The following is a 14,778-nucleotide window of genomic DNA, read 5'->3' on the forward strand; positions in this document are numbered from 1 at the left end:
ACAGTTCTAACAGGGAGGGGTGAGGATGAGGATGGACATCAGTGCAGTGGAGGAAGCAGAACATCTAGAAAAAGGCTCGACTCTCAAAACCAATTAAAAAGCATCTAAATTGTAAGAGAATTGTAAGATTCATCAAAATGTTGGGGAGATGTGACCAAAACGTGTAAATATCACCCATAATGTAGGAAAGATTGAAAAAATATTAGTCTAAAAATTTAGGAATTTGCCTAAATATATTAAATAAATTCCAAAATGTAAAGAAGATTTTTCAAACCATGGTAAAATTCACCCACAATTGGACAAATCAGTGAAAAATCACAGAAAAGATTGCTATCAATTTCGGGATTATCACCAAAAATGTAGGATTGTTCAAATCATGGTGAAAAACAAGAAAATAATAAACAGGATCTTCCTAATATAGAGAAGATTACCCAAATTTAAGGGGGAATTGCCCAAAATGTAGAAAAAAAACCCACAAAATGTAGGATAGATCACTTTAAAAATCTAATTGGAAGAATTCCCAAAATGTAAAGAATCTTTCCACAATTTAGAGAAAATTACCCCAAATGTTGGAATATTTTTCTGAGGTTATCAATTGAAATATTTGGAAAATGTCAGGAAGCCTGTCAATAATTTAAGAAAGTTAAGGATGTGAAAAATCTCCAAAAATTCTTAAAGGATCAAAAAGGATATGTTGGAAACATCACCAAAAATGGATTTCTTAATTTTGGTGAAACAAATAAATAATTACAAGATCATCCTAATATAGAGAAATTAAACAAATTTAGGGGGTATTGCCCAAAATGTTCAAAGATAACCCAAAATGTAGGGAAGATTGTCCAAAATGTTGGATGGATCACTTAAAAAATGGAAAGATTTTCCAAAAAGTAAGGAATGATTCCCCAAATTTAGAGAAAATTACCCAAAATGTTGGAATATTTGTCAGAAGTTTAACAATTGAAATATTTGTAAAAATGTCAGGAAACTTGTCAGTAATTTAAGAAAGTTAAGGATGTGAAAAATCTCCAAAAATTCTTAAAGGATCAAAAAGTCCTAGATATGTTGGAAACATCACCAAAAATGTATTTACCAATTTTTTGGTAAAAATGACCTAAAATATTGGAGGATTTCTCCCAAGTTTAAGGAATATTTTCAGAAATGTAAAGATTTCCCAGCAAATTTGAGGAAGTTATGGATGTGGAAAAATCTCCAAAAATTCTTAAAAAAAAAACAAAAAAAAAACTAGATTGTCCAAAATGTTGGAAAGATTGAAAGTTTAAGGAATATTTTCCTAAATTAAAATATTTTTCAGCAAATTTAGAAAATATCCCACAGTGCCCGGAAGATCGTCAACAATTTTATGTAGATCACACATTTTTTGGAAGTTAAAAAAAGTATTTTTTTCTAAAATCTAGAGTAGCTAAGTCCACCAGTTTCCCTAAAACTGGATTTCATGATTAACGTTAATTACAGACACAGTGTGAACACACACACACACACACACACACACACACACACACACACACACACACATCTGCCCTCAGTGTTTACATACAGACACACTCACACACAGATGCCTATGCTTCATGGTCCAGATGGCCGAGAGTGTGTGTGTGTGTGTGTGTGTGTGTGTGTGTGTGTGTGTGTGTGTGTGTGTGTGTGTGTGAGCTGCTCTGTTGGTGGAGTAGAAACACCCACACAGACACTAAATCAGTTTAATGAAGAATCAGACCACCAGGCGATTACACACACACACACACACTCTCACACACAAAGTGTATGTGAATGAAACTCTGATCTATGTGTGATTATAGTGGTTTAATGTATAGTGTGTGAGATATTGTTAGCAGATTTACACACTTTTTACTCTTTTCTTTTCACTCTTTATTGTTTTTTCACAGTTTTACTGACAGTCTCAGTCTTTACCACAATTATTCCTCCTTTATTTTAGTTTTTTTACTCTTTTTCTCAGTTGTATCAGTTTCTCTGTCAGTATTTTAGCCGTTTCTCAGTTTTATCAGTTTCTCTGTCAGTATTTTAGCCGTTTCTCTGTTTTATCAGTTTCTCTGTCAGTATTTTAGCAGTTTCTCTGTTTTATCAGTTTCTCTGTCAGTATTTTAGCCGTTTCTGTGTTTTATCAGTTTCTCTGTCAGTATTTTAGCCGTTTCTTAGTTTTATCAGTTTCTCTGTCAGTATTTTAGCCATTTCTCTGTTTTATCAGTTTCTCTGTTTTATCAGTTTCTCTGTCAGTATTTTAGCCGTTTCTGTGTTTTATCAGTTTCTCTGTCAGTATTTTAGCCGTTTCTTAGTTTTATCAGTTTCTCTGTCAGTATTTTAGCCGTTTCTCTGTTTTATCAGTTTCTCTGTCAGTATTTTAGCCGTTTCTCTGTTTTATCAGTTTCTCTGTCAGTATTTTAGCCGTTTCTGTGTTTTATCAGTTTCTCTGTCAGTATTTTAGCCATTTCTCTGTTTTATCAGTTTCTCTGTCAGTATTTTAGCTGTTTCTTAGTTTTATCAGTTTCTCTGTCAGTATTTTAGCCGTTTCTTAGTTTTATCAGTTTCTCTGTCAGTATTTTAGCCGTTTCTTAGTTTTATCAGTTTCTCTGTCAGTATTTTAGCCATTTCTGTGTTTTATCAGTTTCTCTGTCAGTATTTTAGCCATTTCTGTGTTTTATCAGTTTCTCTGTCAGTATTTTAGCCATTTCTCTGTTTTATCAGTTTCTCTGTCAGTATTTTAGCCGTTTCTCAGTTTTATCAGTTTCTCTGTCAGTATTTTAGCTGTTTCTCAGTTTTATCAGTTTCTCTGTCAGTATTTTAGCTGTTTCTCAGTTTTATCAGTTTCTCTGTCAGTATTTTAGCTGTTTCTCAGTTTTATCAGTTTCTCTGTCAGTATTTTAGCCGTTTCTCGTTTTTATCAGTTTCTCTGTCAGTATTTTAGCCGTTTCTCGTTTTTATCAGTTTCTCTGTCAGTATTTTAGCCGTTTCTCGTTTTTATCAGTTTCTCTGTCAGTATTTTAGCCGTTTCTCTGTTTTATCAGTTTCTCTGTCAGTATTTTAGCCGTTTCTCAGTTTTATCAGTTTCTCTGTCAGTATTTTAGCTGTTTCTCAGTTTTATCAGTTTCTCTGTCAGTATTTTAGCCGTTTCTCTGTTTTATCAGTTTCTCTGTCAGTATTTTAGCTGTTTCTCAGTTTTATCAGTTTCTCTGTCAGTATTTTAGCCGTTTCTCTGTTTTATCAGTTTCTCTGTCAGTATTTTAGCCGTTTCTGTGTTTTATCAGTTTCTCTGTCAGTATTTTAGCCGTTTCTGTGTTTTATCAGTTTCTCTGTCAGTATTTTAGCCGTTTCTCAGTTTTATCAGTTTCTCTGTCAGTATTTTAGCCGTTTCTGTGTTTTATCAGTTTCTCTGTCAGTATTTTAGCCGTTTCTCTGTTTCATCAGTTTCTCTGTCAGTATTTTAGCCGTTTCTGTGTTTTTACAGTGTGTGTTGTTGTTGGCTGCTGAGTGTGAAGCTGCAGGCCAAGTCACGCAGAACAGCATGCTAACACCACCCTGATGCCAGACTGCTAAAAGACACCTCCAACAAGTGTGTGTGTGTTTGTGTGTGTGTGTGTGTGTGTGTGTGTGTGTGTGTGTGTGTGTGTGTGTGTGTGTGTGCGTGTGGCTCCTTCTGATCTGCAGTGTAAGGGTTTCTTGGGATGACTGTGATGGAGGGATGAATGAATGAGTGGGATAGGGGATAAATGCTTGATGTAAAGAATAATGGATGAGTTCGGTGGAGGCATGGATGGCTGTAGGAAGAAGGGAAAGATGATAAAAGCATAGATACATGGACGAGTGCAATAGAGAGAGGGATGAGTGTGATGGAGGGAAAGATGACTGACTGATAGTTGAATGGATGAGTATTATAAACGAATAGATAAATGAATAAGTAGGAGGCAGAGAAAGATGATTAAAGGATAGATAAAAGGATAAGTGTGGTAGAGAGAGAAATGTGTAGGATGGAGGGATAGATGTTTAAGAAATGAATGAGTGTGATGATAGAGGAATAGATGACAGGGACATTTGAATGGACGAATATTATTTATGGATATGTATGAGTACGATGCACAGATGGATATATGGATGAGCGGGATGGACTGATGTTTGAGGAAAAGAGAAATGGATGGGCAATTTGGAGGGAAAGATGAATGGATGAGTGTGATGATAGAGGGATAGATGACTTGAGGGATATATAAATGAATGAGTCCTACAGACAGAAAGATAAATTGATGAGTAGGAAGAAGGGATAGCCAATTAACAGATATAAATGAATGCAATTGAGAGATGGATGAGGAGGATGGAGGGATGGATATCTGAGTGATTGACGTACTATGGAGTACTATGGACAGATTTATTGATGAGTAAAATGAAGGGATAGATGACTTAAGGAACATATGAAAAGATAGGTACTATGGAAAAGTAGATGAAGGGTTGAGTGGAATGAAGGGAAATATTAAGCGATAGAAAAAAGAACGAGAGTGATAGAAATATGGATGAGTAGGATGAAGGGATGAGTATGATAGAGAGATGGATGAGTAGCATGGAGGGATTGTTGTCTGAGTGATTGATAAAGTGATGAGTGGAATGAGGGGATAGATGACTTGAGGGGCGTCGCCTGGCCTGGGCTTTCGGGGCTTTAGCCCCAAATGATTATCCAGTAGCCCCGAATCGTTTTGCTCAGCTCAGGTGTGCTATTAATGAGGAGACAAGCCACTGATTTATTTTTTTTACTGTAATCGTATGTTTTAAGCAACAATACAGCAACTTATTAAAGTTTTAAAAAAGTATAAAGAGAAAGAGAATATTGCAAACGTAGTTTATTTTAATAGGTGAGTTGTGAATGTTGCTAAATTAATTTATTTTAATTGTTCAGGGTTAGGGTTTTTTTTTAGAGTTTGTTCAAATCTTAAATATTGTGATGTAATTTATTTCCTAATGCCACAGACAAGAACAGGAGCACGTGATTTTACGTGTCATGAAAGAAAAAAGAACAGTTTTGAAACAAGTGAATTGTTCACATTATTACATTGTTGCACGAAATCCATTGTTGACGCACAACATGCATTGTATACTTTATTGGGGATTTACTGATAAAACATATCTGGTCCATGTCCTTTAGTAAAAGCTCATGATCATATTTTTGGGTCATTGACAGTCATTTTTGCAGAATTTGTGCACCCTTTGTTCGATTGAATCCATTGAATAAAAAATATGACTGAACATTATAGTGTTAAAACATTGTATATTAGGATACTTTCAAGGTACAGTACAGGCCAAAAGTTTGCACACCTTCTCATTTAATGCGTTTTCTTTATTTTCATGACTATTTACATTGTAGGTTCTCACTAAAGGCATCAAAACTATGAATGAACACATGTGGAGTTTTCTGGAGTTTCTCACCAGGAGGTGCACTACCCAAATGTAGTCTCTGAGAGCGTTTTCTTTTTGTAGGAAATTGGGGGAAGGGCATTTTTACGCCCTCTGGTGGCAGGACCCAGGGTCATCTATGTACTGTGTGTGTGTGTGTGTGTGTGTGAATGCAGGTCATTGTCCTCAGCCCCGCCCCCACCTCCTTTGGCAGATGATGTCACACTTCACACTGTGTCCCTATGGTGTCATCCTGCATTTCACTACAGGCCTGATTGTTTTAGCACCTTGTGTACAGTGTATTGTGTGTGTGTGTGTGTACGTGTACGTGTGTGTGTGTGTGTGTGTGCGCGTACAGTGTGTGTGTGTGTGTGTGTGTGTGTCAAGGCTGAGGGTTTTTTTTATTTTTAATTTAATCGTAACTGAGTGGTGTCCATAGAGTGTCAGCCGTAAGCAATGTTCTCCAGAGGGGCTGATGTTTATTGTTAGGTGTAAATCAGTGTGAGCGAGTGCCGTAAATGATGGGATGCTGGTTCTGTCCGTCACTCTGTTGTTGTATGGTGTGATGCAGTGCAGGGATTGTGTCCGTCTTGCCCTGGCCGTGCTCCGGCTGGACTTCCGGACAGGACGTGGGCGGAGAACGGCCGCTGCCCCGGCTCAACATCTCAGAACGGTTCACAGATGCCAACCCGAGATAAAAGTCCTGGCATTCCTGTGAGTGTGTACAAGCAGCCAGTCTCAATATAATGATACTTCGATACCTTACTTAAGTAGGAATATAGGTTATCTATACTTTATTAGAGTAATTATTTTACAATTTCACACAATTATCTGAACTTTCTACTCCTTACATTTTAAAAATAGCCTTAATAGTTACACCTACTTCATTTCAGCTGGTTTTCATTCCGGCTTCTCATCGTTCAATAAAACCCCTATCCAGATAAATCTCTCCATCCAGATAAAATGAATCTGATTGTGATTGGATGTAGAGAAGTATAAACATATACCATTCCGACTCCCTATTGGTTTATACTGTGATCCATCACACCTGCACACTCCACCCCTCCACACACACACTCAAGCAAGAACAAAGCAGACGTATGTAGTCTAGTATGAAGATGCAATATAGGACTCTGTGGGCGTGGCCTAAGCTTTTGTTCTTAATGTTCTTCACATTTTTTCTCCTTATATTACTTTTACTTTTATACTTTAATTAGTTTAGAAAGCAGTACTTTTTTAAACACTTTTACTTAAAGAGTAAAAAGCTTTGGGGTGGGACAATACTGTATTTTTCGGCCTATAAGGCTATGCACTGGATTATAAGGCGCATTTTAAGAGACATTATAAGGAACTTCTAAGTCAGCATTTACTGAATAAGTAAAGCTAAGATAAGTAAACAAAACTGTAACAAAAAAAGACTTTCTTTTAAAGTTAAACGAGCGCTAGATGTTAATCTACACTGATTTCTCTCCTGAAAACTGTTTATTTGGGTGAGTGAAGCGCTTCCGTTAATTTACAGTACGCTTAGATTCCCAAATTTCTCCAGCACTACGGCTCGAGCGTTAGCATTATCCGCTAACCACTAACAGTTAGCCACTAATGCCGCCCAACATCAGAAGAATCCTGAGTGTTCTGGTAAGTCAGGGTGATATAAGCTAGCGGTTCGTCCCACGTAGCTTGTTTTAAAATGTTAAACACGCAGAATACAGTCCAATATACTCACCTCTGAACGAATTAAGAACAAGCACAGTTAGCAGGTAATGCTAATGCTGCTCCATCAGTGCTAGCCGTGGTTAGCAGCAGGCTACAGGCTGATAATACTCACCTTTGAACGCCCAAAGAGCTAGTGCTTAGCACTGTTAATGGCTAATGCTAATGCTGCTCCAGCAGTGCTAGCCGGGGGCTTGCAGCAGGTTATAGGCCAATAATACTCACCTCTGAATGGCAAAAGAGCTTGTGCTTAGCATGGTTAGCGTGTAATGCTAATGCTGCTCCAGCAGTGCTAGCTGGGGACAGCATGTCTGAATAGGTGCACTGGATTATATAAGATATATATAAGATATATAAGATGTACAGATGATTTTTGGTAAAAATAAAGGATTTTAGGTGCAATTTATAGTGCGAAAAATACAGTATATTGATATTGTAAAATGACATATAGATATGTTGTGTCTAATATGGATATTAATATTTAAATATAGTTGCTCTAGTGCTCTGGACTGAAGTGTCCCTTATAGTGGACATTCTGAGTTTTTTTTGGACATCTGATATCACACACACACACACACACACACACACACACACACACACACACACACACACACACACACACACACACACACACACACAGCAGCTGCAGTCTTCTCCTAAAATAAAAGTCTGGAATGCAGTGTGGGGTGGACTAATACATCTACTGCACTACTACATTTAATGTACGTGTGTGTGTGTGTGTGTGTGTGTGTGTGTGTGTGTGTGTGTGTGTGTACGCACACCCTGCACCTGCCATTCATGTGTGGTTGAACAACAACTCTGCGCAGGCACATCTATATATATATATATAATACATATATAGCATATTATTTGTTACACAAATATATGTGTACATACTGTACATACATACAATACATTTCTACATTTCTTATCCTGGGAGCTGTTTGTTAACTCGCGTTTGTTTCTGAGGCTGGTAACTGATGAACTTATCCTGAACAACAGAGGAAACTCTTGCTCTTCCTGATGAGTGCCAGTTCCATCATTATAACATCACTCAAATATTCACTATTCACTGTATACCTGTAACTCTACCTCTTCACTACTTTACTTTAACTGATGCTCTCAAACACTTTATTAAGAGACAAGAAATTCAAGTTTAATTAACTCTTGATGAGTTCAGCACAGCTGTTAACTGAAAGCCTGAATTCCAGGTGACTCTACCTCATAAAACTGACTGAGAAAATCCAGCAGAGATGTGCAAAACTGTCTATATATAAGAAGAATCTATATATAAGAAGTTCTATTTTGAAAGAATTAAAATATATGACATACTCTGGTTTGTTTAACACTTTTTTCTTTAATCTACAATGTAGAACATTTTAAATAATACAAAAACTGAACTTCATTTAGTAGGATACAATAAGCAGTAAGGGTGTGCCATATCATATTGTATTGTACACAATAATACCGCCAACATTTTTATATATTGTGGACGATAGTATGCCTTGAAATATGGTGCCATATTACCCACCCCTTAATTATCACATCAGGGTTCTACTTTTTTACTGTTTTTATCAAAGGAAAAATTCACACTGTTCTCATTTTCCATTATATATCTACTAGAGACAGATTCTATCTGTCCAGCGTCATTTATTTTACTTTAATCCTGGATATATGGAGATTTATATGTTGATATATATTTGGAGTGCATTATTATTAGTATCATCACATTCTGGATCATTTGACTTCTGTTAAAAATCTTATAAAATTCTTGTGTTTTTTAATATCTTGAGTAGGGTTGTGCCATATCATATCATCACATGCAATAAAAAACTTAATTTGAGTATCGTTATTGCGAAAATACCATGAAATATTGTGATTTTATTTTAGGACCATATCGCCCCACCCCTAATAAGCATTAATTAATTAAACTTAACTGAATATCTTAATGCTGTATATTGTTTATTATTATCTGAATCCTCATAGTGAAGCTCTGGCCTGGTTCTCCAGAGATTTCTCCTCATTAAGTTCAGACAGTGCTGAAGATCCACCTGCATGATTAATGACTGCTCCTCTTCATATCCATCATCATACGTATGCTTATTACCCTCTCAGCATATCTCCGCTTCTCTGTGTGTAATGAGGAGGAGGTGTAAGCCCTCCTATGCCCTCAAAATAAAGGATTTTCTCTGATTTTGCTATTTATAGGTTTATATTTGAGTAAATTGAACATTGTTGTTTTATTCTATAAACTACAGACAACATTTCTCCCAAATTCCAAATAAAAATATTCTCAGTTAGAGCATTTATTTACAGAAAATGAGAAATGGCTGAAATAACAAAAAAAAGATGCAGAGCTTTCAGACCTTAAATAATGCAAAGAAAAAAACAAGTTTATATTAATAAAGTAGTTTTAAGAGTTCAGAAATAAATATTTGGTGGAATAACCCTGATGGTTTTTAATCACAGTTTTTTTCATGCATCTTGGCATCATGTTCTCCTCCACCAGTCTTACACACTGCTTTTGGATAACTTTATGCTGCTTTACTCCTGGTGCAAAAAAATTGAGCAGTTCAGTTTGGTTTGATTGCTTGTATATTCTAGAGGTTTTCAGTTTCCTAAAATCAAAGCTGTATATAGTCCTAGAAACAACTGCCACTGATGTAATAATAATATTACAGCATAATAAGAATAATAATGCAATACACTTTTGGTAATTAAGAATATTAATACATTAGGTTGTAAAGGTGCATATGTTTTTGTAACATCCTAAATAAATAATGCATAAATAGTATAAAAGCAATGTTCTTCTTTTTAATTATGTTATTTATTTAGGATAACTTTTCTTGGAAGACTTTTAGATTAAATTCACTTGCTTTAACCAGCCTCTCCAAAAGTAACTGGACAAGCTAACATAATTACAAATTAAAGTATTATTTGTGATACTTTTGGATTACATTTTACTTTTAAGTACAGTTTGACCTGTCATTTTTGTATACACTCTCCACCATGTTTCACAGATAATGTGGAATGTAATATGGGCAGTGTGTGGAAGCACAAGGTACAGTAGGTGTTTCTAGTGTGTGTGTGTGTGTGTGTGTGTTGTCCTCTCAGGACAGGGGACATTTCATCCTGACCTACTACCTGCAATCTGAATTATTCAGCACACACACACACAACCTTTCTTACTCTTTGAAATGCTGTGTGTGTGTTTGTGTGTGTGTTTGTGTGTGTGTGTGTGTGTGTGTGTGTGTGTGTGTGCCTGTGTGTGTGTGTTTGTGTGTGTGTTTGTGTGTTGTATCAAGATTCAGCATCTGAACATCCCTCTCGTCCCCATCCACGTCTGATTATCGCCATGGCAACAGTGTGAATCTGCGTGTCGTGTTTATAAAGTACATTCGCTTACACACACACACACACACACACACACACACACACACACAGGTTTATATCATCTTTACCCTACATGGTGGTTGCAGAGCACTGTGATTGGTTGGAGGCCTTTTTGCAAATCTCATGTGCTCTTCTGCATTATCCTAGTTGATGGTGGTTGACAGGGTGTTGCTTAGGGTGTTGCTAAGGTTGTTGCTATGTGGTTGCAGAGCACTGTGATTGGTCGGAGGCCTTATTTGCACATCTTGTGTATTTTTCTGCAAATCTCATGTGTTTGTCTGCTTTGTCCTAGTCTATGGTGGTTGATAGGGTGTTGCTAAGTGGTTGCAGAGCACTGTTATGGGTTGGAGGCCTTATTTGCATATCTGCATGTGTTCTTCTGCATTGTTAATATCAAACATCATCACAATTTCTCACACACATAGACACACACACTGTCTCATGTTGCTTGTGAGTATAAATGGTGGTAATGTAATCCACACTTGCTTTCGTATCAAGGATGGTTGCTATGGCGTTCCTAGAGACCTGCTTTTGTATCGTAGGTGGTAGCTGTGGGGTTTCTAGATACTTTCTTTCGTATCCAAGGATGGTTGCTATGGGGTTCCTAGAGACCTGCTTTTGTATCATTGGTGGTAGCTGTGGGGTTTCTAGACACTTGCTTTTGTATCCAAGGTGTTCGCATTGGAGTTCCTAGATACTTGCTTTCCTATCCTAGGTGGTTGCTGTGGGGTTTCTAAACACTTGGTAAGGGTTTTGCTAAGTGGTTGAGAAGCTCTGTGATTGGTTTTGAGGCTTTATTTGCAAATTTCATGTGTTCTTCTGCATTATTAATATCATAAACATCACAATTTCTCACACACACACACACACTCTCACACTCTCTCACTCTGTCTCTTGTTGCGCGTGAGTATAAATGGTGGTAATGTAATCCACTCTAAGTCTGGTCTGGTTATAAACCCGGCCTGAATAGCTCCTGACCCGCTGGTATTATTATATATGAAGCTGGGCAAGCAGAGCTAATTGTAGCTTAGCCTCGGTCATCACTCACATCTGCAGCCCTGCACAGGCCTAGTCTTTATTTACACACGCCTGATTTAGCTTTAGCCGTTAGCATCAAATCCGTAAGGTGAAATGCATTTAGATTATAAAAGTGAATATATGTTGTTTTAGGCATTTTAAAGATCCCTCACATGGCGTTTGGTGTTCTATCCTATTCTATTGGCAGTATTTTCTCCCCAGGTAGAAGACAAGCTGCACATGAGTTGGTTCACCATACTAAGCACTGGCATTATGATTGGGAAATTGCTGATTCGAATCCCGGTCATGCAGCTTGCCATCCCCTGCCGGAGCCCCGAGAAAGCACAGTTGGCCTTGCTCTCTCTGGGTGGGTACAGTAGATGGCGCTCTCTCTTTCCCCTCATCACTCCTAGGGTGACGTGGATAAGCACAAGGCTGCATCTGTGAGCTGACGTATCAGAACCGAGTCACTGCGCTTTCCTCCGAGCGTTAGCGCTGTGATGCTACTCGGCAAGTTTGAAAAGAGGCGGAGTCTGACTTCACATGTATCGGAGGAGGCGTGTGCTAATCTTCACCCTCCTGGTGTTGTGGTATTACTAGTGATGGGGGATATACAGCTGAGGAGCAGCAGAACGGGTGGGACAATTGGGGGAAAAAAAACAAGTAACCGACAAAGTGGAAGTCTTTCCAAGTGGTTGATAGCGTGTTACAGTGCATGTACAGTGCAGTGGTTTCCGTAGTATCCTAGGTGAAAGCAATGTGGTTGCTACGAAGGAGCTTGCTGTCATATCATAGGTTGCTAGGTCATAGCTATTGTTTACCTGGTGGTTGCTGTGGGGTTACAATGTGATTTGATTGCTGTTGGGTGCCTATTCAGTTGCAGTCATATCCTTGTTGGTTGCTATGGGGTTGCTAGTCAGTTACTATCATACCTAAGAGGAATGCTGTGTTGTTGATATGGTGTTGCTGTGTTATTCGTAAGTGGTCGCTATAGAATTGCTACAAGGTTGCTACAGTATCCCATGTGAAAACTATGTGGTGGGGTTCCATATATTTTGCTGTGTTGTTCCATGTGGTTGATATGGTGTTGATTTGTGCTATAGTATTCTAGATGGTTGATATGATGGGGTTGCAAGGCACTTGCAGTGCACGTATGTGTGGTTAATATGATGTTGCTATGTGCTTTGTAAGTGGTTGCTGTAGTATCGTAGGTGGTTGCTGTCGGGTTGCTTGAAGATTATGTGGCGTTTCTCCGCTTGTTTTGATTAAACTATAGGAATAATTGGTGTTTAAATGTAATTTTCTCTGTCTCTTTCTGTCTCTGTAGGTGTCCGTGGTTATCTAGCACCATCTCTCCTGTGGTTCCGCTCTATAATGGCGTGGTTTTTCTCTTCGTTCTGGCCAATTTCAGCATGGCCACCTTCATGGACCCCGGAGTTTTCCCCAGAGGTCAGTGACTTTCCTATCTGATTATCTGCTAACCGCGCTAAGTGCTAGCTCTTTCACCATTCAAAGGTGAGCATATTGGACTGTAGTTTGCGTGTTTACTGTGTTAAAACAAACTACGTGTGACGAACTGCTAGCTAATATCACCTTGGCTTACTGGAACACTCAGGGTTCCTCAGTCTTAATGCTGCTGCACCCAGCCTTAGTGGAAATCTGGAAATCTAAGCTTACTGTAAATGAATGGAAGTGCTTTACTCACCCAAATAAACAGTTTTCAGAAGTTTATAATCTAGTGCACCTTATGTATGAAAATAGACCAGAAAATAGAAGATTATTGATAGTGCGCCTTATAATCCTGTGTGCTATATAGTGCGAAAAATAAAATAAATATAAAAACATTATTGATTTTGTCAATTTGGTGTACTTCAGAAAACCAAAAATGAAAAAAGACAATTTCTCCCCAAACAACATCCTTTCTAAAGAACAGCTTAATTATAGTAGTTGAGCTTATAATAGTTATACATATTAATAACATTAGTGTGTCCTTACGCCCAAAAAAGTAGTTCCACCATTTTAACAGTGTTGTGTTCTAGTTAAACATCAGTGCAGCTGGTAAATCTCTCTTTCTCGCTCTGTCTCTCTCTCTCTGTCTCTCTCTCTTTCTCTCTCTCTCTCTCTCTCTCTCAGCGAATGAGGATGAGGATAAGGATGATGATTTCAGAGCGCCGCTCTATAAGAACGTGGAGGTGAAGGGGGTTCAGGTGCGGATGAAGTGGTGCTCCACCTGCCATTTCTACAGACCGCCACGCTGCTCACACTGCAGCGTCTGTGACAACTGTGTCGAGGTGAGGCAACAGCGCACACACACACACACACACACACACACACACACACACACATACACACACATTGACATGCTTTTCAGACAGAATCATGGAATATATTAAATATTACAATATATTATAAAATAATATTATGATAACATAGTAGAGTAATGTATGTATTTGTGTGTGTGTGTGTGTGTGTGTGTGTGTGTGTGTGTGTTCCTCTGCGCAGGATTTTGACCATCACTGTCCGTGGGTGAATAACTGTATCGGTCGCAGAAACTACCGGTACTTCTTCCTGTTCCTGCTGTCTCTGAGCGTGCACATGATGGGCGTGTTCTCCTTCGGCCTGATCTTCGTCCTGCATCACCTGGAAACACTCAGCGCACTGCACACCACCGTCACGTATCCTTACGCCACTCACAGAGAAAGTAGTCCCTCTATGTACTGCATATGTACACAGGCTGATCGACTGACAGAGAGGCTGACAGATAGACAGGCCAACTGACAGACAGGTGAATGGATAGATCGATGATTCGATGTAGAGACAGGCTGACAGACAGACCGACCGACAGACAGACAGGCCGACAGGCGGGTGCATGGATACTTGGATGGAGAGACAGACTAACATACAGACAGACAGACATACCGACAGACAAACAGGCCTACAGACAGACATGCCGACAGACAAACAGGCCGACCAACAGAGAGCCAAACAGGCAGACAGACAGACAGGCCGACAGACAAACAGGCCGACAGACAGACAGGCCGACCGACAGACCGACAGACAGACAGACATGTCGACAGACAGGTGAACAGGATGATTGGATGGGGAGACAGGCTGACAGACAGATACATGAAATAATGGATGGATGGATGGATGGATGAATATATAGACAGGCTGACAGACAGATATATGAAATAATGGATGGATGGATGGATGGATGAATATATAGACAGGCTGACAGACAGATATATGGAT

General features: G+C 38.6%; 1 protein-coding gene across 4 annotated transcripts in view; it reads left to right on the top strand.

Moving 5' to 3' along the window:
* zdhhc8b (zinc finger DHHC-type palmitoyltransferase 8b) overlaps positions 1–14,778 on the top strand; it is a 67,259-nt gene that overhangs the window by 33,184 nt on the left and 19,297 nt on the right. For all 4 annotated transcript variants that reach the window (XM_049470583.1, XM_049470584.1, XM_049470585.1 and 1 more), the window contains exons 2-4: positions 12,854–12,975; positions 13,660–13,817; positions 14,029–14,201. In XM_049470583.1, the coding sequence (XP_049326540.1) occupies positions 12,854–12,975; positions 13,660–13,817; positions 14,029–14,201 (453 nt within the window). The remainder of the gene's footprint in view (positions 1–12,853; positions 12,976–13,659; positions 13,818–14,028; positions 14,202–14,778) is intronic.

This window comes from Astyanax mexicanus, chromosome 22 (assembly GCF_023375975.1).
Source record: "Astyanax mexicanus isolate ESR-SI-001 chromosome 22, AstMex3_surface, whole genome shotgun sequence".
Lineage (NCBI taxonomy): Eukaryota > Metazoa > Chordata > Actinopteri > Characiformes > Acestrorhamphidae > Astyanax > Astyanax mexicanus.